Raw genomic sequence first — 22,893 nt, 5'->3', positions numbered from 1 at the left:
CAGGCCATCGCAGAGGTGCGGACCGACTGATTGCGGACGCCGGCTGGATGGACGGCGCCACCTACGCGCATCGACGGATTGACCCGCAGCAAGAGACAGCCGGGGGTCCAGGGGCCCAGTAAAGGAGGCTGAGGTGCGGTCTTAGCGTCTGGTGCATTCGGGGTGAGGAGCGTGGTACAAGGCCCGGGACTTGCCTTTCCTGGGGCTTCTGGTGTCTACTGGGCCCCCAATAAAGGCGTCCACTTTCGTTGCCCCCTCTCCCAGACCACCTGGGTGTGAGGTAGCACCAAGTTTCCATTATAGAGTTGGACAATTAAGGGTGGTCAGATCCCAGGAAAGGTTGGTGGCAAACTTTTACCATGTGGAACTTGCGGCACTGATGCAGCACCCCCCTTTCACACCCCTCTCCCCTTGCATTGCTTTTCCTAGGTCCCTTAGGGCTGTAAGAAGTCTTGCCTTGAGGCTTCTGCTTTCTGGCACCGCCCAGCTCCGTACCTTTGGGTGGGCAGAATAATGGGATCAGTCCTAGGATGGGGTTGGGACTGGCAGAGGGCAGTGTTACTGAGTTCGCTCCTCTAGGCCCCTGTTTCCCATCTAGGGAGTTGGAATCCCAGAGAGGTGAGAATTTGTTCTCATCAAACTTAGGCCCTTCTGCTTCTAGGAGACAGAACTTTTTTCATGCCCTCTTGCAGTTTTGCTAAGACTAAGGCCTGACTTAGGTAACCAGGACTGGTGTTTAGCACCTGCTCACCTATAGGCCCTGTCATCTTAGAACCTAGCGGCTCCCCTCCCAACCTGTCTATAAGATGACTCTGCCTGGGATGGAGCCACGTGACACCCTTTAACCGGCCCCAAGAGGGCGGGTGTAGCTTGGGTTTCCAGAAAGGGAGGTCTTAAAGGGCCAGACCTGAGGAGATCTGCTTTTCTCCCTATCCAAATGCCCTTCAGCCTTCCATTCCTCTGTCAGCACTATACCCTGAATGACCTGGCTGCTGCATTGCTGTTCACCAGCTGAGTTTGCAGTTGCAACCTTACTTGTCAGACTGTGACGTGGTTCTCATCACCTTCCAGAAGGGCTGTGGTGAGGTTAACATATGGCAGAAGTCTTTTTCTTCCCCCCAAAGTAATGCAAACATTTTATTATTTTAAATCACATGTAGAAACAGGCACTGCTTTTTGCTGATGGAGCCAGGAGCTAATTTAAAGTTCTCATTATTTTACAGAGTGGAGAGGAGATTTCTCAAGGTCATCTGTCAGCTCACTGTCCAGAACTAGGTCCCACTTGTGTGCCCTTCCTACAAGTGTCCTGGGCAGAAGATAGGGAGAGCTGTCCCCTGCCTCCCTCTCTGAGCCTGTTTCCTCAGTCCCTCATGTCAGGACTTGGGAATGAGTTGAAGGGGGGAGGATGCTAATGTCAGAATCATGAGAATCTGGTTTAATCCTGAGTCTTTAGGGTCAGATACACTTCTCTGACAGGCTGAGCCTGAGGCGTCACCTATGCGCATCGACCCTCCTCCCATCAACCCTTTCTCTCCCCAGGTACCAAACTTTTTGACTGGTTTCTCAGCTAATAACCAACTTTCTGAATTCTGCACTGGGTAAGGGAAGTCCAGGAGGAGGTCACAGTGTCTCTGAGAAAGCTTAGGGACCAGGGGAGCAGCGGAGGGTAGTGGTGTTCTGCATTCTCTAGCTCCCCAGACAGAGGACCTTCTAAAGCCAGTTGGGCCTTTTTGGGGTTTAGAGGCTCAGAGGGGACAGGCACCTGGAGGTGACACAGTGAGGGGGCTCAGGCCATGGCTCTTGGCTTAGCCAGGGCTGTTTGTTTTCTGAGTTGTATGAGAAGAGGGTACTTGGTCCAGATAAGCTTTTAGCGAATGATTTAAATTGCTCTGTGCCATGACTGTTTTGGCATATTCCAGGGTTTGTTGGTAATCAGCTTTGTCCTGATTTGGGGGTGGGGTGAGTGGGTAGAGAGTTACAGATGACACCGGCTGGCGAAGGTGGTGTATGTGTGGGGGGTAAATGGAATTTAGTTCAGGGGTCACAGGCGGCTCTATCCCCTCCCTTCACTTCCAGATGTCCCACTGCTCATCACCAAAAACCTTGGCCAGGGCACAGAGCACTCAGAGACTTGAACTCCAGCTCCTGGTCAGTGCCCTTTACCTTTAGCCAACTAACACCTGCCCAGCCCACCCAGGGCCCCTCTAGAAACTCTCCAGTCAGGCTCAATTTTCTCATCAATCAACAGTCTTTGATATTGACTCCGTCTAGGGGCTCAGGATGCAGAGCTGAATCAGAGGGTCTCTATTTTAGGGCTGTGTCTCCCAACCCTTCTCCAGGCAGTCTCCAGACCCACTGGGGGCTGGGAAGTTTGTGCTGTTGGAGGGCTATTTTTAGCCATTCTCTAATAATGCTAGCCCCTGGGAAGGAGACTGACCCTTCCTCTTTCCCTCCATGACTTTCAGAACACTTTATTGGTGGCCCCCAGTCCAGGGGACTGGACTGAGTACAGAGATATTGGGGCACCTGTGCATTGAGGACATTGATAGGCATCAGTGAATCTGGGATCTCAGCAGAGGTAAACGAGGGGAACAGAAGCCTTTCTTCAAGCTGTTGCCTGAGGCTGGGAGACCAGTTCAGAGTTCCAGTCTGGGACCTGCCCCTTACCTGAGTAATCATCTGGGCAGGCCACTGGAAAGCAGTGTGGGGCATTTTTTGAGACATGGGGGAGTGGCCTGGAGCAGGTTTGGTTCTTCTTGTTCCCGCCTCAGTCATCCCCTTCCCAGTCATTCCAGGGCTTCCTAGGCCTTGGACTGTAGGGATCTGGAAGAACAAATGGGCTGTGGCAGTCAGCATGCCTGAGAGTGAGGTGTGGTTTCAGTGGTGGCTTCCTGGGTAGGGCAGGGCTGGAGGCATGAGCTGTGCATTTCACCTGCTCCCTAGGGGCAGGAGCCCACTTGGAAAGGGGAGTAAAGGAGGCACCTCTGCCTGGGCTGAGCCTGGAACTCCAGGGAAAAGATCCAACAGGAAAGACTTCCTGGAAGGAGAGGTTCCCCTTATTGGGGCCACTGTCAAAGTAAATAGTCAGAGTCACTGACAGATGTGTTTACTAATTGATCAGAACACCAGGTCCTGCCACCACAGGTGATCAAGGTGCCTCCTAGAGATTAGGCTGAAGTGACAGGACATGGTTAAGGTACTCCAAGCCTGCAGTGGGCAGTGTCTGAGAGGATTCCCTTTTCTGACCTATCAACTGGATTCCTTGAGGACGACTCAGGTGCCCAGACTTCTCAGAGCTGAAGGAGAGGCTCCCTGCTTTATAAGCAGCAGGGAGGAGGTATTGGGAAAGCTTGGAGATCCCCACCTATTTCCTCCCCCTTAGTCCTTGACCGCACCCTGCCCAGGAGTGATGAGTGAAGGGAACTCTTGGTTCTGGAATAACCACCACCTTTTCTATGCCAGGCTCTGTGCTAAGAACTTTACAGCTATTGTCTGTTTCAGTCTTCTCAACCACTCTGCAAAGTAAGGGTTATTATCCCCATTTCTACAGATGAGAAGACAGGGTCAGGGAGGGCAGGTATCTTGCCCAAAGACATAGAATATGTAAGTGGGGGATCCCATAAACATGCTGTGATGATTTACTCATCAGGCTAATGAGGAGAATTCTCCATTTGGGAGAATTGCTGGGCTCCCACCTTAAAGGCTGTGTATAGTGGCCCGTGGTTTTTGGTTCTTGGGAGGGATGTTTTGAGATGCTGGAGGGGTGGAAGAGGGTGCCCTTTCCCTCGAGGGTCTGGGCACAACCATCCTGGGCCCTGGAGGGTGAGTCAGGTTGAGTCAGCACACCTGGCTTCTGGCAAGAGTAGGCCAAGGATGCTGGGGCTGAAGCCTCCCAAGGGCTTGCCTTGAAGAGCTGTTTCCTCTCCCTGCAGATCTGGACTGGAATGTTTGGTGCCAAGGAGAGCAAAGAGTCTGGGATGGCAAAGGAGGAGGATGACATGCTTCATAGTGGGGGCAAAAGAGAAGCAGGTGGAACAAGACAGACCTGAGTTTCAGTCCTGGCCTGAAATTTTTTAGCTGAGGGACACTGGGCAATGCTGCCCTTTTCTGAGGCAGTTTCTTCTGATATTTTAAGTCTGTTTTTGTTTTGTATTTTTGAGGGGATATAGGAAGTAGATGACATCTGAGTATTAACTGAGAAGTTACACTAAGTGCCTAGTACATAGTAGAGATCTGTAAATGATAGAGTCAGTTTGCCTAGCCCAGAACAAAACCCCGGGCAGTGTGGATCTTTGCTTCTGTAGAGCATCTCCATATCAGGAATCCCTGGAATGGGCCCGAGGGAACTCCATAAGGAGACAAGTGAAGGAGGGGGGCAGGCTTTTCATCCCAGGAACATTCCATTCTAGCTGCTCAGACCAGTAGGGATCCCAGCCAAGGACAAAGGCCCAAGGGAATCTCTGCTTCCTCCAGAACCCCCACCACCTTCCAGAGCCAGGGCCAGTGCCAGTGGAGCCCCATTCCATAATATTGCCTCCTGCATCTTTTCTCCACCGTGGCCCCTCTTGAGGCAGCTGTGGAAGCATTTGGGTGGGGCTGGGTGGTTGTGGGAAAGAAGTAATTAAGCTCTTGAAATTATCCTTTCCAGCTCCTCCCAGCTCCTCAGAGCCTCCACTGTATGGATCTGGATTCTTGGATTCGGCTTCTTCCCTGGGCACCTTCTTCAGGAAGATTTTGAGAATTGACCCTCCCACTCTCAGCACCCTCCTTAGGGAATCCTTCACAATGGCAAGGGGCTGGGTTCTGGGGGAACTTGCTGATACTATGAATTTCTTTATATATGCCACATTACTTAGGCTTATACTGTATACTTTGAGATGTTATACAGGTCCCTGAGATGCGATCAGATTATTTAAGAGTGCAGCACGCATAGCCAATGGGAAAATGAAAAATATTTCTTTTAAAGATCTAGTTATAGTTCTTAAACAAGTCATGGTGCGGCTGGGGTCCACATTTTGGTAGATGCCATTGCTTCAAAGTGTAACAGCACTGGGAGGCCTGTTGGAGGGAAAACATTGGTCTGAGGAATCCCTCAGTTTCTCTCATCCACTGCCCTTGTTCTCCCCATGTAGGAGCATGTCTGTGGCCCCTCAAAAAAGACAATCAACTGCTAGCTCTTGGGGGAGACACCTTTTTCTCAGGAAGAGGTGGTGGCAACATAAAACTCCTAAGCAAAGTTTTAAATGAAAAAATGAAACACATTTATTCAAATATCCTGATAGTAGAAGGAAGGGGACATATTTGCATATAACCAGAACTCATAGAATTCCGAAAAGTGAATGTGTATTGAGTTAGTCCTCTGACTTATATATTCAGAAAGAATAAAGTTCAATAATGTGAGTCAAATGCGTGTGGTTTTGACGTTTACTTTGCAAGTGTCCTTGCCGCCTTTCCTTTGTCTCTGTCATGGCTCTTTAAATTGGCAGTTCCTTGAGCAGCTTCTGTTCAGGGTCATTTGGCCAGCTGAGCCTGTTGACTGATTTGTAGGCTGATTCTTCCTTGAGGTCCCTGGTTCCCAGCTGACCTCCCCCCACCCCTCAGGATGTCTTCCCTGTTAAAGGATGTGATGAGGAAGCATGGGGATGGAAATGCCTGTGTGAGACTGTGTGACACTGAGGGAGATTGTGCATGTTGGTGACAGTATGGCCTATGGGGGTTGTGAATAACTGGACTGGTGACCATGTGGACCTGTTTATCAGTCCAGGTCCCAGCAGGAGACAGGGCACACTCAAACTGGAAAGAGTTTTAAAAAAGGACTATTTCCAAAGTTGTGGGCTTTGCTTAAGAAACTGGTAAAAGATGTTGCAGCTCTCTGGGGCTAGCAACAGTGGGAAGTCTTTATGACTCCTGAGCCTGAAGAGATGAAGGGAGGCAGCTGTGTGGAGGGCCCCAGACAGGAACTTTGCCCTTCTGTTGAGGGATATGGTCAGCCATGGCAACCTGATGGGGAGGGAGCAAGGAGAATAAACACTTCCTTCTACTCTTTCCTTCAGTCTCCCACTGGGGCCTCTCATTGGCAACCCAACAGGAAGCTAGAGAACAAGGGAGCCATTGACACAAAGTCCATAGATATCAGCCCCCCAAGGCATTGAGCCAGAGATGTGTGGAGAATGGATCTGGAAGGGCCAGTATATCATGTAACTGCCTGGGGGTGTACCTTGTTTCCCAAAGTCCACAGCAACACTTCTTCCCCTTCTGGAGCTCCCTTCATCCACCAGGTTGAAAGGTAAGGGTGGATGGTTGCTTGGGGAGCACAGTGGGGTTGGGTGGAAGGGGAAAGGGCTTTCCTCCCTCAGCCTTCCCCTCACTGGCTCTGATTCTTGGTTTCCGATTCCTTCTTGTTCTGGTGTCTTAGGTATCTTCAGGAACTGTTCACAAGAGGAAAAATATCAGCCACTGAGTCAGTGTTTTTCTCAACCTAGAAACATTGCACCACTCCCAAACACACCCACAGGCATGCTTTTGCCAACATGGGCCCCAGACAGTCACCACAAGCCATGGCTAGTGTCATCTGTACATCAAGAAAATTACATCTTGGCACACTGCTACACCCTCCCAGTCATATATAAAATGACAAATGCCACAGTAATGTCAAACATGCCCTGCTGTCACATGTATGAGAGACATACTGTCACAGTTCTCATGTGAAATCGGTGTGAAGGACAGGAGGTACAGGGGTTAGCAGCAATGGATCTGGAGTCAGACAAACCTCTTTGACCTCTCTGGCCTCAATGTAACATGTCCATGAAAAGGAGTTGTGATGATGAAATGAGGGATAATGACGAGGAAGATCTCAGCATAGTGCCTGGCCTGTAAAGCATGCCAAGAATGGTGGCTGTTGCCGTCAACTCCTGTCTCACACATGCTCCCATTTCCTCACGTCTGTGCACGTGTATATGCAAGTACCCGGGAGCACATGTACCTGCAAAAGGCCAGCCAAACACACTTAGGTGCGTGTGCCAAAGCGTGTGTACATTCACAAGCAAGGTCTGGTCTCTTTTCCTGGACCGTTTGTTCCTAAACATCTCCATGGCTCACTTCCTACCACCTTTAAGTCTTCGTTCAATCAAATGTCACCTTTCAATGAGGTACACCCTGACTTCTTTTTCTTTTTCTTCTTTGAGTTGGAGTCTCACTCTGTCACCCAGGCTGGAGTGTCAACCTGCTGGACTCTGGCAATCCTTCCGCCTCAGTCTTCCAAGTAGCCGGAATTACAGGCGCATGCTACCACACCCAGCTAATTTTTGATTTATTGTAGAAACGAGGTCTCGCCAACTTGCCTGGGCTGGTCTTGAATCTGCGGGCTCAGGCAATCCACTCATCTTGGCCTCCCAAAGTGCTGGGATTACAGGCAGAACCACCGCCCAGCTGACTTTTTTTTTTTGAGTTGGAGTCTCACTCTGTCACCAAGACTGGAGTGCAGTGGCCACTCCCAACCACCGCAGCCTCAACCTGCTGGGCTCCGGTGATCCTTCCGCCTCAGCCTTCCAAGTAGCTGGAACTACAGGCGTGCGTTACCATGCCCGGCTCATTTTGATTTTATTGTAGAGATGAGGTTTCACCAAATTGCTCAGGCGGGTCTCGAACCCACGGGCTCAGGCAATCCACTCACCTCAGCCTCCCAAAGGTGCGGGATTACAGGCTGAGCCACCGAGCCTGGCTTGACTTTTTTCAATTTGAAATTATATATTTACATATCACTGACCTTCTAAGGTCATAGTTTAGTTTGTTGTCTGCCAACCCCTTTAAAATGTAATCTTCACAAGGGTAGGGATCTTTGTCTTTTGTTTGTGGATGTATTCCCAACACCCCAAACGGTATCTAGCTTATGGTAGACTGAACACAGTGTATATGTGGGTGGACCATATGAATTTCTGCTTTTTCACCCTTAACACAAGTATATTCAGGTAAGTCCCACCCCCCAGCCCATAAGCTAAGCCTGCTGTGTTTACACTGTGAGCATCCCCTCATGCCAAGGTTCAAATGGTCAACTTGGGAGGTGGGACAAACTTAGTCCTTCCCAGCATCCCAGTTGAGTGGTCCCAACTGGGATGGGGGTGGGAGGCTGTCTTCAGTCACCAAGCAAAGAAAGCCTCTCAGCTTGCCCTTCTAGCTGTTTTGAACTCAGCAGCAGCAGGGCTTGGGCACCCAGCAGGGTCCCACAGAGCAGGTAAGGTGGCTGGACTCACCCTGGTGACCTGGGGCCTCCTCTGCAGCCTTGTTTTTTCCACCCTGGCTGGAACCATCAAAGTCACCACTTCAGAAGCTCCTAATGAGGCTGAATATGTTAAGGGCTTTGCAATTCCTGGATCAAAGAGGCTGAGTAAACAGTGGGCAGCGTCCAGGCCCATGACTGGCTGATGCCCTGAGGGAATAGCTCCCTAGAAGTTGGCAGTTGACACTCCCAGACAGCCTGGCATAGCCCTGACAGGGTTTGGAGATACCCTGTCCTTCTAGAGGATCTGCTTAGAGGAAGCCAGAGCACACCCATCAACACTTGGGGGAGAGGGAGGGAACTGGAGGATTGAGGGAACCTCTCTCAAGTAGAGAGGCCCTACCTAGGCTCAGGCTCTGAGGGACCCTAGAAGTACCCCAGTCTCAGTCACCATTACTGGAGGGGCCTCTAGTCCAGATTCACCCAGTTTGTTCTCCAGCTGCTCCCTGGGAAGACATGGGATGGGCAAAGCTGGGGGTCAAGCATCCCTGAGCACTGAAATGTGAGCCAGGTTCAGAGCTATCATATAGAAATGTTGAAGCCAGGCTCGGTGGCTCAGCCTTTAATCCCAGCACTTTGGGAGGCTGAGGTGAGTGGATTGCCTGAGCCCGCAGGTTCGAGACCCACCTGGACAAGTTGGCGAGACCTCATCTCTACAATAAATCAAAAATTAGCCATGCGTGGTAGCGCGCACCTTTAGTTCCAGCTACTTGGAAGGCTGAGGCGGAAGGATCGCCGGAGCCCAGCAGGTCGAGCCTGTGGTGGCTGGCAGCGGCCGCTGCACTCCAGTCTGGGTGACAGAGTGAGACTCCAACTGAAAAAAAAAAAAAGTTGAAATATTTGTACTTTAACAAGAGTCCTAGACCTGCTGAGGCAACGTGCTTGTGCTGGTCACACATGTAGACATGAGCTTCCAGTATACAGTGTCAGGTTGGGGCTGATATTGAGGGAATGAGGGGCAGTCCCCCAACGACAGCCCAGGCTTCAAACCCAGACCCCCACACATGTCCCCTCCCATAATACAAGCCAGACTCAGACTAGAGGGAGGCAGCTGTAGCCCTTAGTCATGAAAGGTCCTTGTTCTGAGAGAAAGTATGGCGCTAGGTTCAGTGTAGACAATCTTTATTTGCAGGTGTTAAGAGTACAAAATAGCAACAAATCCAGAGGGATGGGAAAGCAGGTGGCAGTGTGGCTCCCCTCCCCCATGTGAGAGCACTGTAGCCAAGCCAGTGGGGCAGGAGCACTTGACTAGACTATGGCAAATTTGGGCCCAACACCCTCAAAGAACAAGCTCGGGGGAGGGGGGAGAGGGGTGCTTCTTACAACACAAGGGGAAGGGAGCAACACACTGGAAGGGGCCTGGACTGCAGCCTGGCCTGGGCTGCTTGACTCCTGTATACTACACACCTTAGCTCCTTGAGAGGAACACTTCACAGCTTGGGGTGTGGGTTTCAGAGAACTGGGTTAAACTCATCCCTCCCCAAACATAGGTAGCTATCTCATGCCTCAGTTTCCCTCCTTCCAGTGATTAGCCAGGTTGGACCACCAGGCCCTCTTAGTGCCCAACTGACCCAAAGTGAGTAGTCCCCATAACATATCATATTTTAGCCAGTGTGTGCATTGCAGTCCCTGGGAGGTTACTGGGATCACCATGGGTGGGCCAAAAGACCCTTTTAGGTCCTGGGAATCAACCCAACTGGGCATTGAGGCTACAAGTCCAAACTTGCTTTATGTCCTGAAGGCAACTGACCCACAAGACAAATATCCTCTGCACCCCACAATCATGCTGGCCCAAAAGCATGGTGCAATAACTAAAGGGTCCTCCTGCTGAGAATCCAGGCTTGGTCTTAAACCCACAGGGCCTCGCTCAGGAAAATCTGGTCTGTTCAATCAAAGGCCCAACGCTGCAACAGTGCTGGGTCACCTGTTTCTGGTCATGTCTTCCACACACTCCTGGAGGCCCCACCCCACCATGTGAGGCCCAATCCCTTCCCTTTTGGCCAGGGTCTGAGTCAGTTACAAGGCAGCCAGGTGGGATAGGAGTGGGCCCGAGCCAGCAGAGGTTGCACGGGGGTCACATAGTAATTGACAGTGGTTGGCACAAGTCCATCAGGGCCTGGCGGGCACCAGGCCAGGGCGGCAGTGGCAGCAGGGCCCTGCTCAGCCAGTGCCTGGAGCGCCAGCGCAGCAATGAGGTCTAAGGTCTGGCGGCGTTCGTGGTTCATGAGGCACACGGTGCTCTCGTTGACCACCTGATGCAGCGTCACCAGGCAGGCATAACGGCGAGCTGCGTCAGCCCCACCGAAATGGGCTTCCAGGTAGCGCTCCAGGGTGCGCTGCTGCTCCACTAGGTCCGGAAAGTCGATGAAGAAGCGAGAGCACATGTAGCGTTGCAGGGCATGCGCATCAGTGCTGGGCCGTGGCCGGAAGCCCCGCACCAGAAGGTGGCAGTACTTGAGGAGGCCACCACCGCGGATCTCCTCAGGGCTGCGAGTGGCGATGACACGGTGCCGCAGGTGCTCCAGAGCCTCAGCGAAGTCCCCATACAGGCTCTCACCTGTCACTGTTGGGTGGAAGGCCTTAGACATGGGTGTGGATGAGCACTGGCCAAAAAGCAGCAGCGAGTCCAGAATGATCTGGAAGGAGTCTATGCTGAACTCGAACTGACGTCTCACTGAGTCCACAAACTTGAGCTCTACATTCTTGCCACTTTTGTTGGACAGTGAGATGAGGCTCCAGCGATCTGTGTCCGTGCACACTTTCACCAGCTTCTGCACATACGCCTCCTTGAGTGTTAGTGGTGTGATCTTGGCCCGGCTCACACCAACTGGCAGGAAGTCTAGCAGGCAGGCCAGCACCACCGCTTTGGTCAGTTGGAAAGATGCCTCACTGTGCAGATCTACCTGGAATACCAGGTCCAGGTCCTTGTAGCCCAGGCCACTCTCAGGGTGCAACACATGGCTGGCGGCTGAGCCATGTAGCCGCACACTGTGCACATGTAGTCCCTGCTCCTCCAGGCTACTGCGGACCACCTGTGGAGGGGAGAGAAGAAGGGAGAGGTGTCAGGAGCCTGAGTCCCTGTGGTCCACACTAAGGGCTTCCATGTAGTCATCACGGTATCATCAACCACTGTTGGCCACTAACCAGCTGCTGTGCCTTTGGAAAGGTATTTAACTCTCTAAGCTTCAGTTTTCTAATCTAAAGAATGGCCCATTTGGAAGAATGACTCAGAAAGAACATCAGTAATAGCAAACACATGCATAGAATTTACTAAACACCAGGTCCTTAACTAAGCACTTTATATATTAAGATATAACCTCATTTGATCCTCACAATAACCCTTTGAGATAGGTACTATTACTCCCACTTTGCAGATGGGGAAATGGAAGTACAGAGAGGCCAAAAGCCCAGAGGTACACAGCCTGTGAAGAAAGAGCTGAGAATTAAACTCAGAATCCATGTCTTAACTACTATGCTATTCTATCTCTCTAAAACTGCTAGTAAAACAGTTTTGTGCCAGACACTATGTTAACTGCTCAAATGTGTTGGAATATGGGTTAGCAGTTCACATTCATTACCACATTAGCCCTCACAATAATCCTGTGTTTGAATATTATTATCCTAATTGGCAGATAGGGGAACTGGGGCACAGAGAGGTTAAGCAATATGTCCAAGGTAATTTTCAGAGTGGCCAGGTTGAGACTAGAACCTGGAGTTGGAGTTTCAAGTCCATGCATGTCCTTTTGATGATCATGCATTCATCCTAATTCTTCCTTACAGCGAACTAGTGAGGCAATTATAATTCTCATTTTGCAGATAAGGAAACTGAGGCTTACAGGGGTGAAAGAAGAAGAGAAGCCATTCAGAAGTGGCAGGGTTGGAAGTTACAACCCAAACCCTTGGCACTGCTGGAAGAGGGGGTGGGTCAGGGTCTCAGAAAGCTTTCCAAGCCAAGTGGGAAAAGATGAAAGACCCTGTCTGAGGGCTGAGACTTGGTCTCTGCCCTCAGGCAGACCCTGGGCCTGATGGCCCAGGAACATGACAGGTAAACCTACAAGTCATGTTGAGCCTGTTTCTTTAGCTAGAGGCATCTCCTTGGGCCAAGGTACCAGGTAGGAAGAAGAACGAAGCTAGGGGTCAAGTAGATTCAGTCTTCTCAGCAACCCAAAGTTGTCCTGAAAGTGACCAGGCAGCATTCCTGCCCCGAGTGATTCTGCAAGCCTGCCTCACTGCCAACTCAGCACCCAGCTCTAGGACTGGCTGTACTCCTTCCAGGGAATTACTGCAAAGAATGCATCTAAGTGCTGAGGAGGCAAGCCATGGTGGGGCAATCTGAGGTAGGTGGTTCCCTCCAGAAAGACTTCCGGGAGGAGGGCCTTTACCAGGGAAAGATGTTGCCTCACCAATGGGAGATAAGCAAATGATCATAAGGAACATGGAGGGCATAGGGTGCAGTGGTGTAGAGGAGTTTAGATACCTGTGAATGCCAGGCACTGGACCTTCTCACTAGAACTGACAGAGGACAGATCCTTATGATCTCCATGCTATAGATGGGGAAAGAGGCTCATAGGAGTGAGTTACCTGCTCAGGATCATACAGAGGTGCCTTCAAACCCAGGTATGTCTGAATCCTAACCCTATCCTCTTTCTATCACATTACAGTCCCATGGTTCAGAAGGAGCAGAGATTAGTGTTCTATTCTCCTTCCTTTTCAAAATTTCAAAGTGAGGGCCTCAATTCATTGAAGCCTAGAGCTGGAGTAGTTAGGGAGCAGGAAAGTGGGGGTTGGGGGAATGCCTTGGCCAGACAGACTGGGCCAGTTGCTTTGGGACTTCTAATCCATACCCTGTCAGTTGGCAGCTGGGCCCACATAGGCCAAAGACCTTGGTCCAAGGACCCTGCCAGAACTGTAGCACAGACCAGCCTCCTCTCCAAGTCTTATTAGAGCTGACTGAGCCTTACTCAGTGCCAGCTCCTACTCCCAGGCTGGTGCCCACCCCAGGGCATGTCATCTGGCATGGTGAATTGGTAGGTAGCAGTACTCTTGTTAAATCTCCTGCGTCAGGGCCATGGGGCCAGCTGTGTCAGCCAGCCAGCTGCTATTGTCTCTTTCCCAGGTATGACTACAGCCAGTTTGGCAGGCAGTCCCCAGATACTACCACACCCAAGGACTGCAGGGCAGCTTGGAGCCTCCTGAATCAGACTCCCCAGCCATGGTGGGGGCAGTGATTGCACTTTCCTTTCTCCTGTACCAAGGCCCTTCCCAGAACCACTCTGCTCCAGGCTGCTGCTGAGACCTGCAGCGAGGCAGATAGGTGCTATCAACCAGTAGGCTTACAAAACTCATATCTAGCACTGCCTAATCTGTCCCTCTGGCTGCAACTGGAGAGATCAGATGGTCTAATTCTGTCCTCTTGGCCCACATAGGGCAAAGGACTTGTCCAAGGTCATAGAGCCAATAAGTTGCTGAGCTTAATTAGAACCAGGCTCCCCAGAACTGTAGGCAGGGGGGTCTCCCACAGGAGGATAGGTTCCTTTATCCTAGGTACAAGAAAGGGTATCTCTAGCTACTCAGACTGCCACTGTAGGTAAAGCTTTGTTGAGATGGAAAGGAGAAAGGTTCTAATTTTTTTTTTTTTTTTTTTAGTCTCACTTTTGTCACCCAGGCTGGAGTGCAGTGGCACACTCACGGCCATGGCAGCCTCGACCTGCTGGGTTTAAGCAATCTTTCTGCCTCAGCCTTCCAAGTAGTTGGAACTACAGGTGCACACCACCATGTTTTTGTGATTTACCATAGAGACGAGGTCTCACCAAGTTGCCCAGGCTGGTCTTGAACCCTCAGACTAGGACAATCCTCTCGCCTCGGCCTCCCCAAGTGCTAGGATTACAGGCTGAGCCACTGTGCCCAGCCAGGTTCTAATTCTTGAGCCATAGGACTACTCAACATTGGTGAAAAACCCAGAGAAAACAACCAGTCCCTCCCCCTGCCCTTCACTCCTGCACATATCCCAACAACTATTGAAGCTGCCAGTGGTGGATTCCCTCCAAGAGACTTTCTTCCTGTGGAGGCAGCTGTATAGGCCAGGTGAAAGCACCTGTTTCCTTTGGATTTTGGAGCCAAAAAGGGTGTCAGAGAGTAGTCCAATCCATCCCAATTGAACATATGGAGATACTGAGACCAGCAAAGGAAATCGACTAGTCTATACCCCGAACCTGGACTTCCTGGTCCAGCTCTGAAGTCTCCGCAACCCCTCCCCACCATAGCCTACAGCTCCCTGTCTGTGATATCTACATTGTTAAGTCAGCTCCTATTGACCTGCAGTCTCTACCACTGGGCCAGGAACATCTGAAGGCAAGAAAGCCAGATCCTCATCACATCAGGAGGCCCTTAGTGTCCTGAACAGGGCTTGGCACAGTGCAGGCATCAGTAAAGGGAGTTTGGATCATACTGACAGGAACAAGGACCTCCCCTCCAGGTCCTATTGTCCCTGCAGAGGGGGGACTGCCATGCTGGGCTCCATATTCCCTTCCTCCCATGCCTGGGGCCATAGTCCTGGAAGTGCTATAGCTGGGGCCCCAGGGTTAACCTGACTGTCCTGGGGAGAAAAGCCTCGACTGGTTTCCTAATCACTCAGAAGACAGCTAGCAGCCCAGGAATGCCTCAGAGAGCACCACTGGGGCTGCCGGTGAGTCAGCCCAAGAGAATCTGCCCCCACCTCCTCCCATTCCTTGTTCCTTGGGAGGGAGGGGAGGTAATCAACCAGCAGGCACCCCTCCCCCTCTGTTGGAAGCTAAGGTAGCAGGAGGCAGGGGAAAGGCCTGCTTCACTTAGCTTGTATGGCCGCCTCCCCAGGAAGAAAGTCCATCATCTGGCAGCTGATACACAAGAATCATCACTGGATTTACTGGTTTCTTTAATCAGGGGACTGCCCTAAGACCTAGAAATTGAGCTTGGGAGCCGGGGAGGGATGGGAAAATCTTGAACTTGCATAACCTGCTTCTGGGGAGACCTAAGATTCCTGGGTTTTGTTTTCACCTCATTAGGTAATCTTAGGTAGCTCACTGTGCCTCTTGAGGCCTTAGCTCCCTCAGCTATGAAATGGGCACAATAATTACTATGCTTTGGTATTTCAGAATATGACAGCACCTGGGATATACAGATGAAAGAGCACCTTGGAGTTGTTGGGGGTAAAGTGAAGAGAAGAGTTGGAGTCTGGATGAGGAAAGCATGCTAGAATTCTCTTCTCTTGTTCTTTAGGAGAGAGATGGGACTTGGGGCCTGAGACCTAGGTTGGCCTTCATTTTCAATCTTGGGAAGGGGGAGAAACACCTAAACTGGACACTTAATGTTGCCCTCAGGGGTGGGGTATCAGGTCTGGCCTAGTGCTTAATGAATCTCCTCCTGTCACATCCCCAGCTGAGAGGAAGGGAGTCCAGATGGGATTTCTAGGCTTCTTCACAGGAGTGGGGTGGAGGGGAGGGGTGTGGAAGCACAAGGACAGAGTCTGCTTTTTACACCCTGAGAGAGGGAAGGTGGGGTGAGGTCCAGGGAAGCAGACTTAGGGAGGAAAAGCTATTTTGGATGCAAGCAGGCACACCTATCCACCTGGGGCTTCCTGGCGTCTTTTGTTCTTGCAGGCAGGGCTGTTATTTCCCTGACACCCTGTTCATTGTCCTCCCTCTCCCAGCAGTGCCTGGGTCCTGAATCAGGGCTCCCCAAGAGTGGGGACGAAAGAGCCAAGTGGGGAAGGATTGTTAGATGCAGGGGGAAGATATCTGGTTTACCATTAATACCCTGCGCAATTGTTACAGCCCCTGTCCCCATTTCTCTGTTTCCCTAGGTGTCCAGAGAATCGAACAGACTCCGGGTGCTTTCCATTCACGAGAGCATCAGGATAGATCCCCCTCCCCCCACATCCCCCGCCGAGCGCCCTCTCACCTGCACGATCTGCCGGGGCTGCACGCTCAGCGTTGGGAAGTTTCCGCGCCCGTGAATGGGAATCGGCTCGCTCAGGAGCGAGTCCAGCCGCTTCACCTGTGGCCAGCCCAGACCGCTCAGGTGACGTTCGGCGGAGGCCGATGAGGCCTTGGGGTCGGGGCCGCCGCCTGCCGGGGCAGCCGGGGCTGCTTCTGCCCCTCCCTGCGCAGCCTCCTGGTCCCGGCGATCAGCTCCGCTCTCCGACGGCATCATTGGCCCGGCCCCAGCGACCCGACGGCAGAAACCGAGGGGTGGCTAAGGGGAGTAGGGCAGGGAGAGCGGCTGCGAGGGGCCGAGGTGGGAGGCACGGAAGCAGGGATGGGGCGACAGCAACGGCGAGCAAACCCAGGGCACACCTCGGCTGGCGACGGCTGACCGACCCTAGAGCCGGTAGCCCCGGGCCCAGCTGACTCTTATAGGCCGCGGGCGACATGCCTATTGGTTCGGGCAGCGGCCGCACAGCGGGAGCCGCCCCGCCCCTCGACTCCCAGTCATTGGTCCGCAGAGTTCTGCACGGGAGTCGCTGCTCTTCAGAGAGATTCCAATTGGCTGGGAGTCACACCCCTGCCCCGCCCTCCTTCTCAGACTGACTTCCCTCCTTCGGTCCTCAAAGAACTTCTGTTCACTGTGATTGGCCCGGGCGGACCTGGACTTAAAGGGACAGCGCCCTCCAGGGGCAGGCGGGAGGTGATTTGTGGAATGTGTAGTGAAGTCAGACCAATGAGAAGTTCTAGATATATATTTTTTAATTGCACTGGAAGAAACTGGGAAATCGCCTGGTCTAGTCTTGGTCATCCGTTATTTTCAGAAACCCAAAGAGATTGCTCCACGTGCTCAACTTCGAACAGCACTCATCATGCTCTGACAGTTTTCCAGAGTCTAGGAAAAAGGTAATAAACTGTGTATACTGAGGTAGATGCTTTTTAACATACTCTCTTGATTCGCTTTTGCGACCCACAGCTTAGCCGACGTTGATATACCAGTTTAGGGAAGGGGAAATCGGCTCAGAGAGGGGGTGTGAGTCCCCTAATGTCACACAGTGAACTAGTCCAGCCTGGTCCTGACTAGGGCTATAAAATCTGTGGTGCATGCTTTTTTCATCTACGCAGACCCAGTACCTTTCCCGGGGTAGAGGATGGATAATATGTTTACATATTTTTCTCTCACACTTTTCAGGGCCTAGAGGATGAGGCTTATTATTGTTACTTTTAAATTCATCTTTGTTTTCCTGATTTTAAATATATGTGCAGAAATCAAGTATATCTGATTCACCACTGCCATGGTTTCTCTTAAATATCGTTCTTCTAATAATATAACAAAAACAAAAAACAAAATTTTTTTGAATTGGGTTCTCACTCTGTCTCCCAGGCTGACTGCAGTTGCACCAACTGGCTCACTGCAGCTTTGACCTTCTGAGCTTATGTGACCCTTTTGCCTCATCTTCCCTGGTAGCTGGGTCCACTGGCATGTGTCATCATGCCTGGCTATTTTTATTTTTTTGTAGATACAAGGTCCTGCTATGTTGCCCAGGCTGGTCTTGAACTCCTGTGGTCAAGCAATCCACCTGCCTTGGTCACCGAAAGTGCTGGGATTATAGGTATGAGCCACTACACCTGGTTCAATATATCAAATTGAATTCATTCTTCCATTCTCCTGTTAGGTAGTCTGGGAAGGAATAAGATGTCCACTTTACGGTAGGAGAAATCAAGACCTAGAAATGATAAATTACACCTCAAGGCCACCAGCTTGACTCTGACAGAACTGGGACTATAACCCAGGAGCTTGGCTCTCAGACCAGAGAAGCCAATTTCTCTTTTTGAAGGCCAGCTCAAGCAAGATGCTGTCCCTCTCCTCTTTCTTCATCTTGTCTGGGATGAGGGGCCTCCTCTGACCCTCAGGAAGGAAACTTGATGATTTTGCTCTGCTGCTTGGCCATGTGACTTTGGGCAAGTTGTCTCCACTGTCCTCAGTGCAGTTGCTTGTTTTGTTTTACCTTCTCTTGAAAGATAGGAAATACATAGAAATCATCTTTGGCTGAGTCCAGAGTCTCCAAACCCTTGAACTACTAAGTCTCCTTGAGGATGCTGATGAAAGAACTTGAGACTCAACCATAGCACTGTCTCTTACCCCCACACCCATGCTCCAGGAGAGGAAGAAATTTTAAAAAAAGGAAACTAACATTTGCGGAACATATGATATACCAAATCATTTTACATACATGGCCTCTAATTACTAAAGATATACCTAAAGATGTGGGATCATTATCCCTGATTTACAGATGAAGAAACTGAGTCTTAGAGAGGTCAAGTGATATGTCCACGGTCATACAACCACTAATTGGCAGTATGAGACTCAAATCCAGGTCTCCTGACTTCAAAGCCCTATTTTTCAACCATTCCTCTTAGAAGAGTTGGCATAGATCATAGTCATGCTTGGCATAGCCTTGGTACCACCCATAAGATCCATCCATCCATTTATTCATCTGCCAGCATGTATACAGAAAACACCTACTGTGTACCAAGTGCTGGGCTAGGCCTTGAAAATGATATGTAGCCGGGTTCGATGGCTCAGCCTGTAATCCCGCACTTTGGGAGGCTGAGGTGAGTGGATTGACTGAGCCCATGGGTTTGCGACCTGCCTGGGTAACTTGGGGAGACCTCATCTCTACAATAAATCAAAAAATTAGCCGGGCGTGGTAGTGCGTGCCTGTAGTTCCAGCTACTTGGAAGTCTGAGGCGGAAGGATCACTGGAGCCCAGCAGGTTGAGGCTGCGGTGGCCGGGCGTGGCCACTGCACTCCAGTCTGGGCGACAGAGTGAGACTCCAACTCAAAAAAAAAAAAAAAAGAAAAGAAAAGAAAAATGATATGTGAGTCCTTGCCCTTCTAGAACTTTCTAATGTAGAAAGACAATAGTTAAACAAATAAGACATTTTTGATAGTTCAAAGAAGAAAATAAAACAGGTTAATGAGAGAACAACCGTGTGTGTACACACGCACATGCGTGTACAAAAAGCATGTGAAAGAGAGAGAAAGAGAACTAGGGGTATTGATGTACATTGTTAGATGGTGTGATCATGGAAGTCTTCTGTAATAAGGTGACATTTCTGTCCGATCTACTGGATCCACTTCTGCCCCATTTCCTCATGCTTGTCCCTGGACAGTCAAGGTAACAGAGTATGTTTCAGGTCACATATTTCTAGAACCCTGAAGGCCAGAACTTGGAGGTCCTTTGACAATCATTTTGTTCACCCTCTTCTCACTTTATAGATGTGGAAACTGGGGTACAGAAAGCAGGAAGGTTTTACCCCAGGGAGATTAGCTAGGCTGGAAACCATGCAGGGGGGTAGCTGGTAATGTGCCCATGCTACACACTTGAGTTGAGTTTTCTTTTTTTTCTTTTTTTCGTTCCCTTTGCTTCCTTCCCTCCCTCCCCTGGCAGTGCTCAGTAACTGCCAATCTTGAGTCAAGATTTCTAAGGAAGGAAACTCTTGAGATCCTTTTCCTCTCTCCTTCCTTCCATCTGGGCTACAAAAAGCAATTAGAAAATTCATGCATTGTGAATCATCCTTCTGATGACACTTCTATTCTCAAGGCTGATTGTTTCAATGTTTGTCTAATCACAGGACCTGACTGTCACTGTGATGGGGTGGGGGTGACTTGGAAATGTAGGAAGCTAAGAAAAAGCAGGGGTATATCTATAATGGTAGGGTCTTTTGTTTTCACCAAGACCAGCTTTTACTTGTTCCTGTGAATGGAGCGGAATGTCAGCTGGGATACATCCTGAATAGTCCATTTGGCTTTCAGATGTTATGTATGAGCTTCTTCCCTCCCCCCATATGGATTTCCCATCTTAATTATTACTCCAACTGATTTTTTTTTTTTGTAGAGGTGGAAGTCCTTAGGCTGGTCTTAAACTCCTGGCCTCAAGGAATCCTCCTATCTTGGCCTCTTAAAACACTGGGGCTACAAGCATGTGCCACCCCATGTGCCTATAGACATCCAGCCCCCAACTGATTTTAAAAGGGTCATCCTATCTATGATAATTGAGTCTCAGTGATATAATCACTTTCCCTACCTGGACCTCAGTTTCCTATTCTGTAAAATGAGAGTGAAATAGGAGTCAGTCTCTTCCACTCACACCTATGATTTGAGGTAATAGGAAAGGAGAAGAGAACCTGGGGAGAATCTTGGTCCCTACAATGGCCCCTCCTCCACTTTGGGACTCCAGACAAGAGCATTCTGGTAACTGCCATCTAGCTATATTATCACCCAAGTTACTGAATATCCTCTATGCCTGGAACTGTGATAGGCGTTTCTACGCCGTCTCATTCAATTTTCAGAACATAATCTTATGACAAAGGATCGTACTCTTACTTTGCAGTAGCACAAACTGAGGCTCAGAGAAGCCAAGTAATTTGTTCAGGGCCTCACAGTTGGAAAGAGGGACTTCATACACAGGCCTGGCTGAATCCCAGGCCCATGCCCTATCCAGGGCCCTGCCTCTGAGGATGACCTAATGAGTTCAGTTACACACAGATAATCCTTCTCCAGAAGGATCATTCATCCCCTCCTCCTGTGATTCTTGTTCTCCATACTCCTTCAGGTTCTCATGGCCAAGGTAATGGACCTTGTCATTACCAATAATTGTACCCCTACCCCACATAATTTCAACCAAGTATTCTATCCTCCTAACACCACCTCCTGTCTTTCCTGTTCACTCCTTGTAGAACCCCAACCCCAACTCCAAGATCCACCAGGACCTTCAATCCATTGATCCTTCCATTTTTTGGGTCACTATTCTTTGTCTACCTCATGTCCTGACTTTCCTCCTTAACCAGCTTAGATTCCATGGACCATGGCTATAATCACTTCCTTGCAAACACTCTCATTAAATTGCATTTACCTGGCAAGACCACACCCTGGTTGATCCCACACAGCTGACTGAGGCTAGAGACAGACACAGCCCTGTTGACTGGTCTCCCTTGAACGTAATGCCCACCGTCCTCCCGGGGCTCTTAGCACCAGCTGTCTGGAAATCCTATCATGTGACCGAGAATTTTCAGGACAAGGTCATATCTTCTCTCTCCTCAGTCCCCAACAACTCCTTCCTCCTCTGCTTCCCACTTCACTAAGAAAACAGGAGCAGCCGAACTCGGTGGCTCAGCCTGTAATCTCGCACTTTGGGAGGCCGAGGTGAGTGGATTGCCTGAGCCTGTGGGTTCGAGACCCGCCTGAACAAGTTGGTGAGACCTCATCTCTACAATAAATCAAAAAATTAGCCGGGCGTGGTAATTCTGGCTACTTGGAAGGCTGAGGCGGAAGGATGGCCGGAGACCAGCATGTCGAGACTGCAGTGGCCGGGAGCGGCCACTGAAATCCAGTCTGGGCGACAGAGTGAGGCTCCAACTCAAAAACAAACAAACAAAAAAACAGGAGCATCAGAAGAGAATTACCTGAACTCACAACACCTCCTCTACCTGTTCACCTGGGTCTGTGCTTCATTTTCCATTTTCAGCCTCCTTCCTGCTTCTGGTGATGAACCCTGTGTACTCCTCTCCATTTGTACACCAGGTTCCAACCTTCTCCCCCTGACCCTTCACCCCCACCCCACTCCAGCGAGTTCCTCTCCCTTGCTGAGTGGATTATTCCAATCAGCATTAAAACATTTTCTTTCTTCTCAAAAAAACACAGCAAAACCAAAACAAAAACCAAAAAAAACACCTATTTTGACCCCAAATCTCCCTGCCCTTCCTCCCCATTTCTCTGTATAGCAAAACTCTTAAACATGTCTGCATTTACAGCCTTCAGAGTTCTCCTGTTCTGTCTTGCATGTGGTTCTTTCCCTCCATCCACTCAGACTTCTGTTCCCATCACTCTACCAAAATTGCTTTTGTCAAGGTCACCAGTGACCTTCACATTGCTAAATCTAATCCTCAATTCTTTTCTAAAACAGCTTTACTGAGATATAATTCCCATAACATACAATTCACCCACTTAAAATGTTCAATTCAGTGCTTTTTAGTATACTCACAAAGTTGTGCAACCAGCACCATTATCAATTTTAGAACATTTTCATCACTCCAAAAAGAAGTTTGTACCCTTTAGCAGTTACTCCCCATTTCCCCCCAATTCCCTCAGCACCCCCAGCCCCAGGCGATCACTAATCTGTCTCTATGGATTTACTTATTCTGTACATTTCATATAAGTGGAGTTATGCAATATATGACCTTTTATAACTGATTTATTTAACTTAGAATAATATTTTCAGGGTTCACCTATGTTGTTGCATGTATCAGTGCTTCGTTTTTTTCTTTATTGCCAAATACTAGTCTATGAATACATGTAAAGGATTACTACATGTTATTTATCCACTCATTGGTTGATGGACATTTGGGTTTTTTTTCACTTTTTGGCTATTGTGAAGAATGCTGCTATGAACATTTATGTGCAAGTTTTTGTGTGGATATAGGTTTTCATTTCTCTTGGATATGTACTCAGAAGTAGAATTGTTAGACTTTTTTTTTTTTTGAGTTGGAGTTTCACTCTGTTACCCAGACTGGAGTGCAGTGGCATGCTCACAGCCACTGCAGCCTCGACGTGCTGGGCTCCGGTGATTCTTTCACCTCAGCCTTCCAAGCAGC

General features: G+C 49.8%; 1 protein-coding gene and 1 long non-coding RNA gene across 2 annotated transcripts; one reads left to right on the top strand and one right to left on the bottom strand.

Annotated features, from left to right (window-relative positions):
* The first annotated feature begins 7 nt into the window (after nt 1-7).
* Nucleotides 8-5,406, top strand: LOC103262708. The gene is made up of 2 exons (XR_504454.1): nt 8-133; nt 4,649-5,406. It is a non-coding gene; the product is annotated as an uncharacterized LOC103262708 (long non-coding RNA).
* A 4,727-nt stretch (nt 5,407-10,133) lies between these two features.
* Nucleotides 10,134-16,634, bottom strand: FAM46B (family with sequence similarity 46 member B). Its single transcript, XM_008060351.1, has 2 exons — nt 16,214-16,634; nt 10,134-11,307 (listed from the first exon to the last, which is right to left on the bottom strand). The coding sequence occupies exons 1-2, from the start codon at nt 16,463-16,465 to the stop codon at nt 10,288-10,290; spliced, it is 1,272 nt and encodes a 423-aa protein (XP_008058542.1). The 5' UTR covers nt 16,466-16,634; the 3' UTR covers nt 10,134-10,287.
* Nucleotides 16,635-22,893: the final 6,259 nt, after the last annotated feature.

The sequence above is a fragment of the Carlito syrichta genome, unplaced genomic scaffold (genome assembly GCF_000164805.1).
Source record: "Carlito syrichta isolate Samal-C Ts95f unplaced genomic scaffold, Tarsius_syrichta-2.0.1 Scaffold304598, whole genome shotgun sequence".
NCBI classification, from domain to species: Eukaryota; Metazoa; Chordata; class Mammalia; order Primates; family Tarsiidae; genus Carlito; species Carlito syrichta.
The sequence above is the reverse complement of the archived record's forward strand: the minus strand, read 5'-3'. Positions and strand labels throughout refer to the sequence as shown.

What these genes read in the sequence shown, in the direction of transcription:
- FAM46B (XM_008060351.1), bottom strand. Translation starts at nt 16,465, where the DNA reads ATGATGCCGTCGGAGAGCGGAGCTGATCGCCGGGACCAGGAGGCTGCG. An exon ending in AGCCCCGGCAGATCGTGCAG is followed by an intron (nt 11,308 to 16,213) that starts GTGAGAGGGCGC and finishes TCCCCTCCACAG; the next exon opens with GTGGTCCGCAGTAGCCTGGA.